The sequence below is a fragment of the Hippocampus zosterae genome, chromosome 12 (genome assembly GCF_025434085.1).
Source record: "Hippocampus zosterae strain Florida chromosome 12, ASM2543408v3, whole genome shotgun sequence".
Classification (NCBI taxonomy): domain Eukaryota; kingdom Metazoa; phylum Chordata; class Actinopteri; order Syngnathiformes; family Syngnathidae; genus Hippocampus; species Hippocampus zosterae.
The window spans coordinates 18,661,467-18,678,244 of NC_067462.1; the positions used below are offsets into that span (position 1 = coordinate 18,661,467).

The 16,778-nt window shown below is 42.5% G+C and overlaps 3 protein-coding genes across 6 annotated transcripts in view; 1 reads left to right on the top strand and 2 right to left on the bottom strand.

Annotated features, from left to right (window-relative positions):
• Positions 1 to 583: 583 nt before the first annotated feature.
• Positions 584 to 16,778, bottom strand: part of LOC127612098 (uncharacterized) — a 47,644-nt gene continuing 31,449 nt past the window's right edge. Inside the window, exon 2 of one of the 2 annotated variants that reach the window (XM_052083081.1) lies at positions 584 to 1,142. The gene's annotated coding sequence lies outside the window, so the exon portion shown is untranslated. The remainder of the gene's footprint in view (positions 1,143 to 16,778) is intronic. The other variant, XM_052083082.1, reaches the window with a different exon arrangement.
• Positions 4,238 to 5,723, bottom strand: LOC127612101 (uncharacterized). Its single transcript, XM_052083084.1, has 2 exons — positions 5,493 to 5,723; positions 4,238 to 5,089 (listed from the first exon to the last, which is right to left on the bottom strand). Exons 1-2 carry the CDS (start codon positions 5,634 to 5,636, stop codon positions 4,370 to 4,372), a joined length of 864 nt encoding a protein of 287 aa, XP_051939044.1. The 5' UTR covers positions 5,637 to 5,723; the 3' UTR covers positions 4,238 to 4,369.
• Positions 5,792 to 16,503, top strand: mmadhcb (metabolism of cobalamin associated Db). Of its 3 annotated transcripts, XM_052083079.1 has the most exons (9): positions 5,792 to 6,503; positions 8,114 to 8,157; positions 8,227 to 8,264; positions 8,927 to 9,071; positions 9,261 to 9,466; positions 11,495 to 11,597; positions 12,967 to 13,097; positions 14,990 to 15,076; positions 15,925 to 16,503. In XM_052083079.1, the coding sequence occupies exons 3-9, from the start codon at positions 8,235 to 8,237 to the stop codon at positions 16,117 to 16,119; spliced, it is 897 nt and encodes a 298-aa protein (XP_051939039.1). In that variant the 5' UTR covers positions 5,792 to 6,503; positions 8,114 to 8,157; positions 8,227 to 8,234; the 3' UTR covers positions 16,120 to 16,503. The 3 variants fall into 3 exon arrangements, with proteins under 3 accessions (XP_051939039.1, XP_051939038.1, XP_051939040.1); XM_052083078.1 differs by lacking the exon at positions 8,114 to 8,157 and having other exon boundaries at positions 5,793 to 6,503; XM_052083080.1 differs by lacking the exons at positions 5,792 to 6,503; positions 8,114 to 8,157; positions 8,227 to 8,264 and adding an exon at positions 8,288 to 8,571.

Sequence of the window (16,778 nt, forward strand, 5' to 3'; positions counted from 1 at the left end):
GACATTAACATTACATTTGGCTTTTTTTTTTTAACAATAAGCGTTTTAGTTAGCACGACGTTGCTGATGTATACAATGTTAATTGTGGATAGTGTAACTTAACCTTTTAAATCTGAACCCACTTACCGTACTGTAAAACATTGTTTAGTTTCGAAGGATGGAATTTAATTAAAAACTGAGCTTGGACACAAAAAGTGTCCATATAGTGATATGTAACGTTCAAAACACAAGGCATTGCTATTAATTCGTATTTGTGAATGTTCCGAGCACCGTTATAAATGCACATAAGAGCACTAAACGCGAGTTACTTACCCGACAGTTTCTGTGATCTGACATTTATATACTTCTTTAGCTTTTTTAATGCTTTTGTTCGAATGGGCTTTTCGTTTGAGGCTAACTTTTGTGCCAGTTGAATCTCTGGATCGTGAACGGCCGCCATTTTCACACTAATTCACGTGGAGCGGTGCTGCTCAGGCGCACTTTCCTTCATTTCGTCGCAGACAGATGACATCACACATTGCCATCACAGGCACGGATGTATGTTACTGTATCTTGTTTTCGGTTATTTTGAAAAGTCAAAAAGTCAAAGTCAAAAGCCAGCTTTATTGTAAAACATGCTCTATTTACAACATCCAGCATAGATGAAATTTATTTCCCCTCAACCACAGTGCAAATATCCGGTGCATTAAAAAGCACAAAGCTAAAAACAAGGGCAGTGAAAATTGAATACAAAGGACATATATAAATATGAACAAATATAAATAATACATTGCAATCAACAGTCAACAGACAAACAAGTGTACAGAAGAGATTTAGGGCCAATAAAGTAAAAAATCCAAGGTTGGCAAGATTCCCACTTTTGTCTCAGAATTCTAACTTCATCCATCCATCCATCTTCTACCGCTTATCCGGGGCCGGGTCGCGGGGGCAACAGCTTTAGCAGGGAAGCCCAGACTTCCCTCTCCCTAGCTACTTCTTCCAGCTCTCCCCGGGGGATCCCGAGGCGTTCCCAGGCCAGCTGGGTGACATAGTCTCTCCAGCGTGTCCTGGGTCTTCCTCGGGGTCTCCTCCCGGTGGGACATGCCCGGAACACCTCACCAGGGAGGCGTTCAGGAGGCATCCGAATCAGATGCCCAAGCCACCTCATCTGGCTCCTCTCGATGTGGAGGAGAAGCGGCTCGACTCCGAGCCCCTCCCGGATGACCGAGCTTCTCACCTTATCTCTAAGGGAGACCCCGGACACCCTGCGGAGAAAACTCATTTCGGCCGCTTGTATCCGGGATCTCGTACTTTTCCGACTGAGGACCATGGTTTCAGATTTGGAGGTGCTGATTTTCATCCCAACCGCTTCACACTCGGCTGCGAAACGCTCCAGTGAGAGTTGGAGAGCCCTGTTTGAAGGAGCCAACAGCACCACATCATCTGCAAAAAGCAGGGATGCAATACTGAGGCCACCAAAACGGACCCCCTCAACGCTTCGGCTGCGCCTAGAGATTCTGTCCATGAAGGTTATGAACAGAATCGGTGACAAAGGGCAGCCTTGGCGGAGTCCTACCCTCACTGGAAACGATTCCGACTTACTGCCGGCAATGCGGACCAAACTCTGACATCGGTGGTATAGTGACCGAACAGCCCGTATCAGGGGGTTCGGTACTCCATACCCACGAAGCACCCCCCACAGAACTCCCCGAGGGACACGGTCAAACGCCTTCTCCAAGTCCACAAAACACATGTAGACTGGTTGGGCGAATTCCCACATACCCTCGAGAACCCTGCTAAGGGTGTAGAGCTGGTCCACTGTTCCACGGCCGGGACGAAAACCACACTGCTCCTCCTCAATCTGAGGCTCGACTTCCTGACGGACCCTCCTCTCCAGCACCCCTGAATAGACCTTACCAGGGAGGCTGAGGAGTGTGATCCCTCTGTAGTTGGAACACACCCTCCGGTCCCCCTTTTTAAAAAGAGGGACTACCACCCCGGTCTGCCAATCCAGAGGCACTCTCCCCGTTGACCACGCGATGTTGCAGAGGCGTGTCAACCAGGACAGCCCCACAACATCCAGAACCTTGAGGAACTCCGGGCGGATCTCATCCACGGAACATGGTCCACTCGGACTCAATGTCCCCCGTCTCCCCCGGAACATGGGAAAAGCTCTGTCGGAGGTGGGAGTTGAAACTCCTTCTGACAGGGGATTCCGCCAGACGCTCCCAACAAACCCTCACAATACGTTTGGGTCTGCCAGGACGGACCGGCATCTTCCCCCACCATCGGAGCCTATTCACCACCAGGTGATGATCAGTTGACAGCTCCGCCCCTCTCTTCACCCGAGTGTCCAGAACATGCGGCCGCAAATCCGATGACACGACCACAAGGTCGATCATCGAACTACGGCCTAGGGTGTCCTGGTGCCAAGTGCACACGTGGACACCCTTATGCTTGAACAAGGTGTTCGTTATGGACAGTCCGTGACGAGCACAGAAGTCCAATAACAAAACACCACTCGAGTTCTGATCGGGGGGGCCGTTCCTCCCAATCACGCCCCTCCAGGTCTCACTGTCATTGCCCACGTGAGCATTGAAGTCCCCCAGTAGAACAAGGGAGTCCCCAGCAGGAGTACTCTCCAGCACACCCTCCAAGGACTCCAAAAAGGGTGGGTATGCTGAGCTGCTGTTTGGTGCATATGCACAAACAACAGTCAGGACCCGTCCCCCCACCCGCAGGCGGAGGGATGCAACCCTCTCGTCCACCGGTGTGAACCCCAATGTACAGGCACTGAGCCGGGGGGCAATAAGTATGCCCACACCTGCTCTGCGCCTCTCACCGTGAGCAACTCCAGAGTGAAAGAGAGTCCAACCCCTCTCGAGAGGACTGGTACCAGAACCTAGGCTGTGTGTGGAGGCAAGTCCGACTATATCCAGTCGGAACTTCTCTGCCTCACACACCAGTTCGGGCTCCTTCCCCGCCAGAGAGGTGACATTCCATGTCCCAAGAGCTAGCTTCTGCAGCCGAGGATCGGACCGCCAGGGTCCCCGCCTTTGGCTGCCGCCCAGCTTGCATTGCACCCGACCCCTTTGACCCCTCCCACGGGTGGTGAGACCATGAGAAGGGGGACCCACGTTGCCTCTTCGGGCTGAGCCCGGCCGGGCCCCATGGGTGTAGGCCCGGCCACCAGGCGCTCGCCAACGAGCCCCACCTCCAGGCCTGGCTCCAGAGGGGGGCCCCGGTGACCCGCGTCCGGGCAAGGGAAACTGGATACCATTGATTTTATCTGTCATTAAGGGGCTTTGTGAGCCATGCTTTGTCTGGTCCCTCACCTAGGACCTGTTTGCCATGGGTGACCCTGCCAGGGGCATAAAGCCCCAGACAACTTAGCTCCTAGGATCATTGGGACACACAAACCCCTCCACCACGGTAAGGTGACGGCTCACGGAGAGGAATTCTAACTTTATTCTCAGAATTCTAACTTATGTCAGAATTCTGACACATTACTCACATTAAAGTCAGGAATTTTGAGAATTAAGACAGAGTTCTAACTTTAATGTTAGAATTCTGACAATAACGGGGGCTTAAAGTTTACAAGCAGGCACCTTTCCTAAGCATTGATAGAATTTGAATGACCCTATCCTCCAAGATCATCTCATCTGGATAGGGTCGGAAAGGAAATTACTCAGGCAAAACGAGAATCCAAAGAGGCCTCGGGAGATGAGTGACCTATGCGAAAGGAGATTTAAAGGTTTTATCCATGCACCCTTTCCTAAGCATTCGTATGCTGCACTCGATGAAAGTGGGAAATCGGAAATATTCCACATGGATTGTCCCAGTCCACCCTCAATGCATTGGGGGGGAATTTAAACAACAAAGACGGCTGATTCTGATAAACTGTTGTTCTGGTTTGTTACAACACATTTGAACCCCAGCTAACCTTCTTCATAATTAATTTTATTCATATAAATAAAGGTATATACTATCTCCAATGCATTTAATGAATTTCACCAAATAATTTAATTAATGCAAGGAGATAGCAGCATGTATGTATTCCAACACTCAGTGCAAATCATGGTGTGCTACATGAAGTCATGTCAAATTAACTAAATGTAATAATATAAATATTCATTCATAATAAATTGGCATTCACGGTTGTGTCTCCATGGAGGTCGTCATTGTTGAGTGACATCACACATCGCAAATTTGATCTGACGTAAACACACACACACACACGCATACACACAAACAAAACATAAATGTACTCTTTATTTCAATAGCGCACAAGTATGAGCATAAACCTATTTGACTTATTTTAACATGAACATACATTTCTTGTATATTAATTATTCCACTTTGTGTGCTACGTGAAGTCATGTCAAAAAAGTCATGTATACTCGTTTGCTTCCCAACACTTCATTTGTTCTTCTTGGATCAGGTCTCTGAGTTTTTGTGCTGTACTCAGCCATTCCATGTTTCTTCTGCCTTTAGCATCTTCAATGAGTGCTGTAATACTGCTGAGACTGTCTCTCAGAGACCTCGGTTCAGGTGTTTTTTCTTCAGCATCTTCCCACTCTTCCTCTTCCTCTTTAATGACAAAACCAGTCTCTCCATATTCCTGGTTATGGGTTGCAATATTACTGTCCATTTGCAGCAGGTCTTCTAGTGTGCTCTCTGGTGCTACTTTTTTTAGGCTCTGCAGATCATCATTGTAGAACTGGAAAGCTTCTTCCTCTTGTGTTGCTTGGCTTGCTTCACCAGAAAAGCGACATTTCTTCAAACATTTTTTGATGGTAGATGTTAAAATAGACCGACTAATGCTATGACGCTGAATGAATGTTCTTAACCAACCATTTGATCCTTCAAAGTGTGTGATGCCTTTCCTGAGAGCAATTATCCTTGCTTGCTCCTGTATCATAGAGCCTGTTATGACATTGTTGGTTGCTCTTTTCTTGATAAACCACTCCCAAGTCTCCTTGTTTATTTCAGGATACTTCTGCCTTCCTGCGGTCAATATCTTCCTTTTCCTGTTCATTTTTCCCGAATTCCAGATTTCCAGAAGGTTTTCTCTGTCCTTCAGGATGGCATAGATCTGGGTCTGGCCAGCCTAAAATATAAAAAATCTGTAATTTGATTTCAAAATGTACTTCTATAAAATGCACCCGAAGCATTACAGTAATGAATATCAATGAATGTATAAAATACCTTATCAACATCTAATTCATAAATTAATGATACAAAACTAAAACACACACACACACAAATGTGTTGATTTTTTTGGTTATGTTGTAAAGCAACATTCGAACTTTCTATCGAGTCACGAAAAAATAATTGATAGAAAATAAAAGTATTGATTTGTTTATTTTTTGCCGATTTACATTGAAATTTAAATAAATTATTTTTTTTAAATCAAACAATCCCAATACCAAAGATAGGTCATATTGCCAGTATAGAAAGAAAAAAAGGGAAAGAAATAGCGAATTTTGCGATCAGCATTTAGTTTCACTTACATCAATTTTTTGCAGAATGTCTTTTACTTTGCTTCCTCTATCTTTCATCCTTATTACTTTTATCCTGTCTTCAAGTGTTAAAGCTTTTCTTTTCTTAACTCCTCGTGAAGAGCCTTGGTCTGCAAATGTCCGTTTTGGAGCCATTTTATACCAAACAATGCAACGTTCGAGCCGTGTCTGAAACAACTCTGGAAATTTCTAGCCACATGCTAACAATAACAAATACTTCCTGTACTACTGCGCATGTGCACGGGGGGTGCTGTTGCAATGTCCTAGCTAAGCATTAGCATTGGCTATGGCAGGCTGAGGTTGGATTAGACTCTTGCGCTCCGCTTGTTACCGTTGTAGTGAACCTCATTGCGATGCAAGGTCTGGAGAAAAGTATTTCATATTACGCAACAAGCTGACTTTTCGTTGTAGGAGGAAGCAAAAAAGAGGAATGCTATAATGCACGAATGTTTTTTTCACACTAGGGGGTATTCGCACACGTCCGTTTCGTTGGAAAGATGTTTTACTGTCGTAGAATGAGAACGATCATGTCCGCTAAGTACTTCCGGGTCATTTTCCTCGGACAACTGTAGTATAGGAAAAAATGAGAACCAGAAGAGGCCCTACAAAATATGACGTTCAATAATTATATCAGGATATTAACATAAGGAAATTGGTCTTACCCTATCTTTCATGCAGCGCGATCGGGTCACCGACGCTACAGAGGAACAGTAGTTGAATTGAGACACAACCAAAGACACTGTTTGAGTGTATGTAAGAGACATGAGATGAGGCCCGGAACTTGGCCACGCACGATCACAGTAACTGGTCCGCAAATTATGACGTCTTCTATTCCAAGGTGGTAAAGGACGTTGCAAAACGTAAAAACAAAATTAAAAAACAAGGTAAAGTCTTCGTTTAGAAATCAAGGAAGTTCGTTATTTTAAGTGGACGCCGATTAGTTTAACAGCGAACTGGATTTAAACGGCATAAGGGAGCCGTGTACAACTTGGACACTTTTTGGTAAGCACTTGTCCTCTCATTTGTGTATTATTGAAAGGTTTAACATTTCACTTCATTGTTAAAGCCCTTGTATGTGGTGAGTATTATTTTTATAAGTCGTGCAGGAAATAATCAAAGGCACTTGAGAAATTATTGAAATCGGTTTTTGTTTAGTTTTTTAAATTGGCTTCAGCTTGGAGCGGCCGAGTGTGACTCCATCCTGGACTAAAGCATGGAAATAGCTACAACGAACTTGTAAGTGGTTCAGATAATGGATGGGTTTACAAATGCAGCAAGCTAGGTATACTGGGTCATCTGCATCAATTTCTGCAATGCTACACAACTCTTACGTAGCAGGCAGCGAGGGCCAGTAACTCGATAAGACAGTGACGTCGACAAGTGATGGGGAAGTTGCCGGTGTCGTAACGCCTTCTCCGGTGTCCTCTGGCGATGGATCAGTGTCCAGGAACTTGTCCTCTCGTCTGGACTCCCTCTCCGGCGATGCAAAGGGTTTGTATGGGGCCAGCCAATCTCTGTGGAGGACCACCACCACCCGGTTCCTTTTTCACAGCTGCACTCAGAACTTGAGTTTCAACAACTTGTCAAGGACCTTGATGGGTGAATGGCTCATCATCTTACCGGACAGGTCCTTCCCACTTCCTGAATTGTCGATCCACACTTTCACACAGTTGAAGTTCACTTTTCAACAGCAGATGTCGTTCACCCTCTTTTTATGGCTCCCGGTGTCATCAACATGCATTTTTCGCCACATTTTGCAACGTCTCAGATTTGGTCCTGGAGTTGGCCGAAGTCATCCATACTAGGCTCTCAATTCAACACAGGCAGGATATGACTCTCGCGGAACTGGAGTTATCTACCCCTGGTTTAGTAACACTGCAGTGTGAATATCATATAGCGTTTTTTTTTATTTGTACATTATTTTGTGATGTGATAATGTTATCAATAGGTGGATGACAAGATGACGACGACTGGCATTTTAAAGACAGAAGTTGGTTTATGAGCTACTTGGGTTGGATTTTTACCCTTGGCCACAATGTGGTGCAGGATTCTGGTTAAGATCAGCCATTTTAAACTTTAAAGTACGGTAAATCATTTTGGCCTTTTAGGAGCGTCCTCCCGCTGACTACTTTTATAGCTCAGTAGATAAGTTCAGATAGAATAAGTGTATGGGAAATATATGTTAGTACATGTGTGTTTAGAGCTCTTTGTGTAGGCACCATATAAAGCCCACCTTTGCAAAACACCTGTCACCAGGTGGAAGCACAGTGAGAGACTTTTACTCGTGTTTACAATTTCTTCTCATGTACTAAATAATGATTATAAAACCCTTTTATTGTTTCTATATTTTTTCTCAGTAATGACAAAAAGGCAGTTTTGGTGTTAAAAATGGTCTTTTGATATCAGAATATTTGGTTTTGCTTTGTCATCATATCAGGGTTTAAAATGGAAATTTCACAATATTAAGATAAAGATATCCTTTAGTTGTTCCACACTGGGGAAATTTACAATATGTTCTGCCAATTTTCCTTTCATTCCATATGCTTTTAAATATTGATTCCTTTCAGCAGATTGACAATGATTAAATTATATTCTTGTCCCTCCAAATACAGTATCACCAAGAAGTCACTTACAGGGGTGCTGGCATTATTTCGAGGTGCCTCCGACCAGAACATTTGATATGCTTGGAAATGGTTCTTTACTATCACTTTCTCTCATCACACAGATACCCCAATGATACACTGCAAGAGGACGATGGCGACTGTAAGTTCAGTGCATGCACCATAATCATAACATTTCATAGGTACAGCTAGGTCCAGAACTGTTTGGACAATGGCAAAGGTTTTTATAACTTTTCCCTTGATACACCACCACATAGATCGGACACCCTGAATCGGTTGCCAACCAATCGCAGGGCACACAGAGGCGAACAACCATCCGCGCTCACACTCACACTTGGGGACAATTTAGAGTGTTCACTCAGCCTGCCACGCATGTTTTTGGAATATGGGAGGAAAACCGGAGTACCCGGAGAAAACCCACACAGGCAAGAAGGCCCGAGAAAATGAGGGTATTGGACTAATGATACTTTTGGAGGGGAGTGTCTGATTTTTATTGATGTCTGGCAGAAGTAATAAGATGAATTCAGAGATGTGAACTAGAGTTATACTTTACTCCCTTCTCATCGCTTCCTGAATGAAACTGATTTCAAGGCAAAACTTCACATCTTTATCGTCTTATTTCAATTCCATTGTGGTGATTTATAAAAAGGTGCTGTTGAAATGTTTACATCTTTATTCACATGCTTGACCTGCTTATCTGATATAAATCTGTTATGCTCACTTTCCTTTAAAAGGGCCCTGTGTGTTTTCATTGTGTTTGTTTGCAACTAACATCATGTACTGTATGTATGATTATTCAATCAGGTGTTGTATGGTAGAACCAGGCTGGTGACTTATCTCCCTGGGCTTAATGCTCTGGTGCAGCATATTGCCAGCACCGTGGGCTTCTCTACTATTGGATCTTATAGCTCTGGTGATCCCCATGGAGCACTCGCTACTTCCAAAAATGGTAGGGGATATTTTTTTGCCATTCTCTTTTTCGCATTTTAAATAGTGAAAGATTGGAAAGTACCTGCTTTACTGATAATTGCTTGTTGTTCAGCAAAGCATCCCAAATTACTAGACGGGATTAAAAAGCACTGTGGTTTGTGAGGAACAATGTTTGTTGAAGTACAGTTGCTGTTGCTTTCCGTTTCAGGACCACTTAGATTGCAGCATGATGAGCCCATGGGCCCGTTTAATGTCAAAGACCAACTCTACTTGATGCCTGGTAATGTAGGATTTGAATGTCAATTGCCGGCGTCAGAAAAAAAAATGAGACTGACAAAAAAGATGGTCCCTGAACTGCTGCATACCCCATCGAGTCCTGAGAGATGTATTTCTGGACTACTTATTAAAGAACTTGTAAGTACAGTCTGGTCGTGTATCGCAGCGCTTTGATTAAGACAAAAACAATTCAGTTGTAACCTCCACTGAACATTAAAAAAAAAAATATATATATATATATATATATATATATATATATATGAGCTGTCAAACGATTAAAATATTTAATCTAATTAAAAATGCAACTGTCATAATTAACTCAAATCAACTAAAAAATTAATTGTGATTACTCACACATTTTTTATCGTTTCTGAATTTCCTTTTACATTTTTTGTCCTATTTTTCCCCATTTTAATGCTCTCATCTAGATGGAATCGTGAATCAGTTTTCTATGTGCCAAATGCAAATATTTACTGAAATAACAATTTCGATTTTCAATTTTACATAAACATTTTTCACTTGGTGCAGTGATTCACACATAATCTCTCACACAATATTACTGTCCATCAATAACGGTGAAAAAAATATTTTGTCACACAACAGCTGCTTTAACAGCTTTTTTTATGAAATCAAAACAAAGCAATATAACATTGTAAAGTGCACATCTAAGGTACACTAGTACTCAGCCTATAGTGGATTTAAACCATGGTTGCATACTTCATTTTTCTCAGGTTTGCTTTGAACACAGCAGTCTGTTTCTGTATGTTTGTTGAAGAATAACGAGACACCGGACACCAGTGTTCATTATGTGCCGCTGTATTGGAAACTGCCGGCCGTACAAACAAGCACACGCACTTCCCCCGTGCTGCAGGGGCAAACCATTCTGAAAGGGGGGCGGGGGGTTCACTCCCCCAAACACAGTTTAGCTATGTTGATTGTATTGGTCCTTCTTGCGCGGAAGTCTCTCTACGGTTTTGTGTAGACCTCATTTCGAATGACTTCACTTGGTTCGATGACAACACTGGAGACATTTCACTTTCACTAGGTCGCTATCACTGTAGCGCAATGTCACTGTCAGACGAACACAGAGAAGCTCCACCCGCACTATTTATATGGACACGGAACGCTGTAACCTTCCACACAAAATAGTTCCAAACAAGTAACAATCGCGTCAGTGGCATACATCGTATACCTGTATGATACAGAGAGAGAGAGAAGAACAGATAACTTTGGTCTTGTCAGTGGAGCAATATGGCAACTTTTGAAAAGTAAACTTTCCATTCATAAACTCTTTAAGTGTCCATTTTCGGTGTTCTCGCGCTGCCGTGGCTGGCAAAACAGACATGGGCGTGGACTTCTGCAGTACGCTGGTTGTTTTGTTTCTGGTGTATTTATAGAGCAACGTAACATCCGCACGTGACGTGTGCCGCCTTAATCTCGCGAGAAAAAATTTAATCCCGTTAAAATTCATTTAAATTAATGCCAATAAAAACGCACTAAACTGACAGCTCTAACATATATATATATATATATATATATATATATATATATATATATATATACATACACACACACACACACACACACACACACACACACACACACACACACACACACACACATACATAAATAAGGGCGGCCCGATAGTCCAGTGGTTAGCACATCGGCTTCACAGTGCAGAGGTACCGGGTTCGATTCCAGCTCCGGCCTCCCTGTGTGGAGTTTGTATGTTCTCCCCGGGCCTGCCTGGGTTTTCTCCAGGTGCTCCGGTTTCCTCCCACATTCCAAAAACATGCGTGGCAGGCTGATTGAACACTCTAAATTGTCCCTAGGTGTGAGTGTGAATGGTTGTTCGTTTCTGTGTGCCCTGCGATTGGCTGGCAACCGATTCAGGGTGTCCCCTGCCTACTGCCCGAAGACAGCTGGGATAGGCTCCAGCACCACCCGCGACCCTAGTGAGGGCCAGGCGGCTCGGAAGATGAAAGAATGGAAAAAATATGTGTATATATATGTATGTATGTATGTAAATGTGTATGTGTGTATGTATGTTGTGGAATTATTCACCTGTAATTGAAATTTCAAATTACAGAAAATTACAATGAAGAAAAATATCAACCATAGCACTTTTGTTTTGTGTGTGTGTGTTTGATTTTCATGAATGTGCAGGATGACGCAGCCACGAATCACAATACCAGTAACGCAAACCAGGATTTTGACAACTCATTTGTGGAGTGTATCATGCAGTCATGCCCTGAAAAACTAAAACAAGGTAATTCACTGACTGACACCACATCCGAAACATAAGTTGAAGCTCAACAAAACAATTACCAACAGGGGGAGACAGAACAGGAAGCCCCCAAAATCTTAGCTGTGAAAAGTCAAGTCAAGTCAACAGTATTTATAGAGCACTTTCAAACAGCCATCGCTGCATACAAAGTGATGTACATGGAGCAACGTTTTTCTTGGTCAGTGGGACATAGATCTGGCAGTCATCTGCATCGCAGTGGAAGGGAATACCATGTTTCCTTAAGATGGAACCCAATGGGAGCAGATACAGCAAGAACAGCAGAGGCCCCAGAATTGAGCCCTGTGGAACACCACATGACAGGGGAGCAGTGCGTGACTCAGAGCAGCCAAGGCTGACACAAAAGGTTCTGTCAGCTAGATAGGACCTAAACCACTCAAGAGCACTGCCGCCAATGCCCACCAAGTGCTGCAAACGAGTCAGCAGAATACTGCGGTCCACTGTATCAAATACTGCAGTTAAGTCCAATAAAACTAGACACACGTGGTCTCCAGAGACATTTGCCAAGAGGATGTCATTAGAAATGCGTAACAGGGCTGGCTCCGTGCTATGCATCGTCTTCAAACCTGACTGGAAGACCTCCAAGATGTTATGTTCATCCAAGAAAAGTTTCAACTGCATGTGTACCACTTTTTCCAGAATTTTGGAAATGAAAGGCAGTTTGGAAATGGGCCTGAAACTTGACAGCATATCTGGATCAAGACCAGGTTTCTTGATCAAGGGTTAAAATATCCTTTATTTGTCCCGCACTGGGGAAAATTGGACCACAGCATGTTTAAACTGTTGGGGAACTACACCAGAAGAGAGGCTGCTGTTGATGAAAAGAAAACAATAGGGAAGAAGAGGCCCCCCGCCAGACTCCAACCACTCCAACCGAATCCCTGATCAGTCATTCAATTTATATTTAATACTCCTCATTCGTTTTCATTTTGCGACTCCAACACCGCATCAACTTTGCGATTGAATTCAGTCAACGCATGAGTCAAGAGTGTTGACCACCCGCCCTCCACCATCCAGAAAGGCCTTCAGCTTGTTCCCTTCTAGCGAAGCTGCTCCTGCCGGCTGAGTTTTTCTGATAAATCAGGAAAGTGCCAACTCCAAACAGTTGAAGGCCAATATTGTAGATGTCTTCCACATCCTTTACAGAAAACGAAACTGTATCTGAGGTGTGCCCAGCAGCAAATGTCCCAAAGGGCAAGAAGGTTCCCCTCCACCTGCTCTTTTTGTAGACCAAAAAGTATCAATAATGCTGCTTAGAAAAGACTGCCATCTCCTTTGTTTGTTTTTTTTAATCTCATGTGGTCTAAAGTGTTGTTTGTGATCCCTCTTCCAGATATCCAAGACCTGTTTCCCGAGGCTCCAAGCTCTCATGTGACAGTAGTCACGGTGAGTCAAAAGACAAAGAATGATATGACCGCATGGTGTTCTGCTGTGGAAGAAGAAAGAGATCACATGCTTGACAAGGTGAGCTACCTTAAACGTACAAACACTGTCAAAATTGTTGCTACCCTCAAAACACGAAGGTCACTGAACTTACAGAAAGGGAAGAAAACATTTGATTTTTAAACATCAAACATTTAATAACTGAACAGAAAATATTCAAACACATCCACACGTCCATTATAGACATGAAAATACATTTAGTGCCCGCTTCAGACCACTACTTTAATGCATCCATCCATCCATTTTCCGAACCTCTTTATCCTCACTAGGGTCGCGGGGGGCACTGGAGCCTATCCCAGCTGTCTTTGGGCAGTAGGCGGGGTACACCCTGAATGTAATATTGCATTTTAAATGAGGCAATTCAAACCGATGATGATAGCTTGGTACCATTTTTGTGGGTTTTGTGTTTTGCCATTGGGACCAAAATGTGGTCAAAATAACATGCAAGCACATTGAAAGAAAACAGTTTGCAGACAGAATCTAAAAGTACAAAAATGGAGAACATAATACTGTCCAAAAAAACTGATAAGGCGCCACCGGGTGTTTCAGGACAAAGACAAACGTTAGCTAATTTGCCGATTAGCAGCGTGAGACATTAATTCATGCCTTTGTCACATCCTGACTCGATTACTGCAATGCCCTTTACTTTGGAGTCAGCCAATCCTCTATTAAGCGTCCCCAACTGGTCCAGAATGCTGCTTCTCGCCTCTGGACTGGTACTCGTAAGAGTGAGCACATACCGTATTGGCCCGAATATAAGACGGTGTTTTTGCATTGAAATAAGACAGTGGGGGTCGTCTTATATTCGGGGTCTGGACATTATACCCATTCACGACGCTAGATGGCGCCAGATATCAAAGAAACAAATGCTGAACTTGACTCCCCAGGCCAAAGTGAACCCCTGCCACGAAGAGTAAAAATAAAAATAGCGATAGCACGAAGAAGAAAAATAAAAAATAGCGGTGAGAAGAAAATAATAGAAGAGATAATAGAAAATGGAGAAACGTAGTGACAATCTGGAGAAAAGTGGGTCGAAGATCGGCCAGGTTAACAGGCAGCTGAGGAGAAGTTATGATGTAATTTACATTTCAAAAGCCAGAAGCCATTCACTTACGAATGTGATTGCGCTTTTGATTTGAATGAAGCAAAATAACATGCTTTTTCTCTCAAATATATTGTTATAATCATTTGTTTCGGATGTACTGTAATTATTTTCTGTATAAAAATTCATTTGGTGTTCAAAAAGTCTTTTTTTCAAACTTGAGTCTTGAAAAAGAGGGGGTTGTCTTATAATCAGGGCCGTCTTATATTCGGGCCAATACGGTAACTCCTCCTCTGTCATCCCTTCACTAGCTCCCTATACATGTTAGTGTTATTTTCAAGATCCTATTATTTGTCTTCAATTCTTTAAATGACCTTGCGCCATCTTAGCTCTCTGAACTCATCCACCCCTCCACACCTGCCCGGCGCCTCAGGTCTGCGGACCAGACATTATTAGAAGTACTAAGAACTAAACGGAGGCTCAGAAGGGGGATCATGACTTAGATTTGTTCTTGGTTTTACTGTTTGGTGCTTTATACCGCCTTCATTACCGATTTGTCTTACTTTTTACTGTGCATGTTAAATTGCTCCATCTACAGCACTTTGTATGCAGCGATGGCTGTTTGAAAGCGCTCTATAAATACAGTTGAGTTGAGATGAGATTAAGGTGATGAAATTTCTCAACAAAAAAATGGGTAACGTCAAAACATTTCAACAACCCGGGTGGCCAACATGCAGGCATAGCAGACTGAGTCCTTGTCTGACCAAAGTCGCGCCGCTCACTGACGTGCATGAGCCCGAACGCACTTCCACCTCATCTGAAGGGCAGGTTAGTCAAGCAAATTCATGTTACTAAACTACAACCTCTGTAGTTTATAGAGGGAGCCAAGGAGATCTGCTTCATTCTGCAAAGAGAAGGATTCTGGGCAGACTTCATAGAGCCGTCTTCAGGCCTGGCGGTAAGTCTCCGTTTAAAACAAAAAACAACAACAACAACAAAACAAAACAAAAAAGCATTTAGGCCCTTAAGTATTTCAGTGCTCGGAACATTGTTCCCTCTAACCTGCGCGCATTAGCAATTGCGCACTGCTCTCGCTGTCTCGGCGCACAACAATGTATACAGCGCATAAAAATAAATAAAACAACCTGCGCTCTATTTACATTTTATAAATAAAACGACCTGCGCTGCATTTGCATTTTGTATTTTCATATTCTCCTCATCTAACTTTAAACCTTTATTTGGAACATTTGGTTGACGGAGTGGCAAAGAAAAATGCAGCCCCAAAAAAAGAATGAAATGGAAAGTGAACACCCATGATGTGTAACGGAGCGGCCCCGTCAATAATGACTGGGGATACAATGACGCTAATTTTCAATGCCGAAATGAATAATTGTGATTAAGAATCGTGATTGCAATATCGATCAAACAATATAATCCATCATCTCTTGGCTTTACACACTGAACTGCACTTAAGCACAGCAGGTTGTTCCCATCCCCTACCTGCCCAATCTATGTGCTATGTGTAGTTATAAATGTGGAGGTATTTTTTTTTATTTCAATTAGATGTGATGCATTAAAAATGTGTTTTGTTCATTAATTTTTACATTACACAGGTGTTATTGAGGTCCAGATTTGTAAGTGAGAGTTCATGTCGTCTTGGTGGATTTGACAGTTTTTCTGGATGGCATACCACTTTATAATACATTTTATATTTATGCATGTATATTTGTCAAGCGTAACACGATCCTTCTTATATGCAGTTTCCCTATGTCATTTAATTCACTCGCTTGTTATTTTTCTCCCCAGTTTTTTGGACCTTATACAAACAACACATTGTTCGAGACAGACGATAGGTACCGTCTTCTGGGCTTTCAGATTGAAGACTTGGGTTGCTGTCGAGTTATTCGACATCCTTTATGGGGGGCACATGCCTTTGTCGGAACGATATTTACCAATGCACCACCCAGCCGCCTTGCCATGAAGGATTTCCAGGGCTTTTAAACAAAAGGCTAGATGCTTTCATGCAGTCAAAATGTCCTTGGATATCTATCTATCTATCTATCTATCTATCTATCTATCTATCTATCTATCTATCTATCTATCTATCTATCTATCTATCTATCTATCTATCTATCTATCTATCTATCTATCTATCTATCTATCTATCTATCTATCTATCTATCTATCTATCTATCTATCTATCTATCTATCTATCTATCTATCTATCTATCTATCTATCTATCTATCTATCTATCTATCTATCTATCTATCTATCTATCTATCTATCGTCTGTGTGTTGAAAGGAATATTTGGTGGATCATATGGAATGCATACATGAAAACTACAAAAAGCCAATATATTACTGTTTTATAATAAAATCTCTAATATTAAAGTTGTTTTGAATATTTTGTCCTTTGTATCATACACTGCTCTGAAAAAAGTGTTCTTTACATATTTATGACTCACAAAAGGTTCAGTTCATCAAACCAATTTTAATATCACACACAGAGACTAACCAAGAAAATATAAAAGGAATTTCCAAAATGATAGGTTTTAATATTTTTTTTACCACTTGGGAAATAAAACTATTTGGCTCGATGTAAAAAAGTAATACCCCCCACCCCCTTGTTAAATCACAAAGTAAACTGTGAGTAACAACA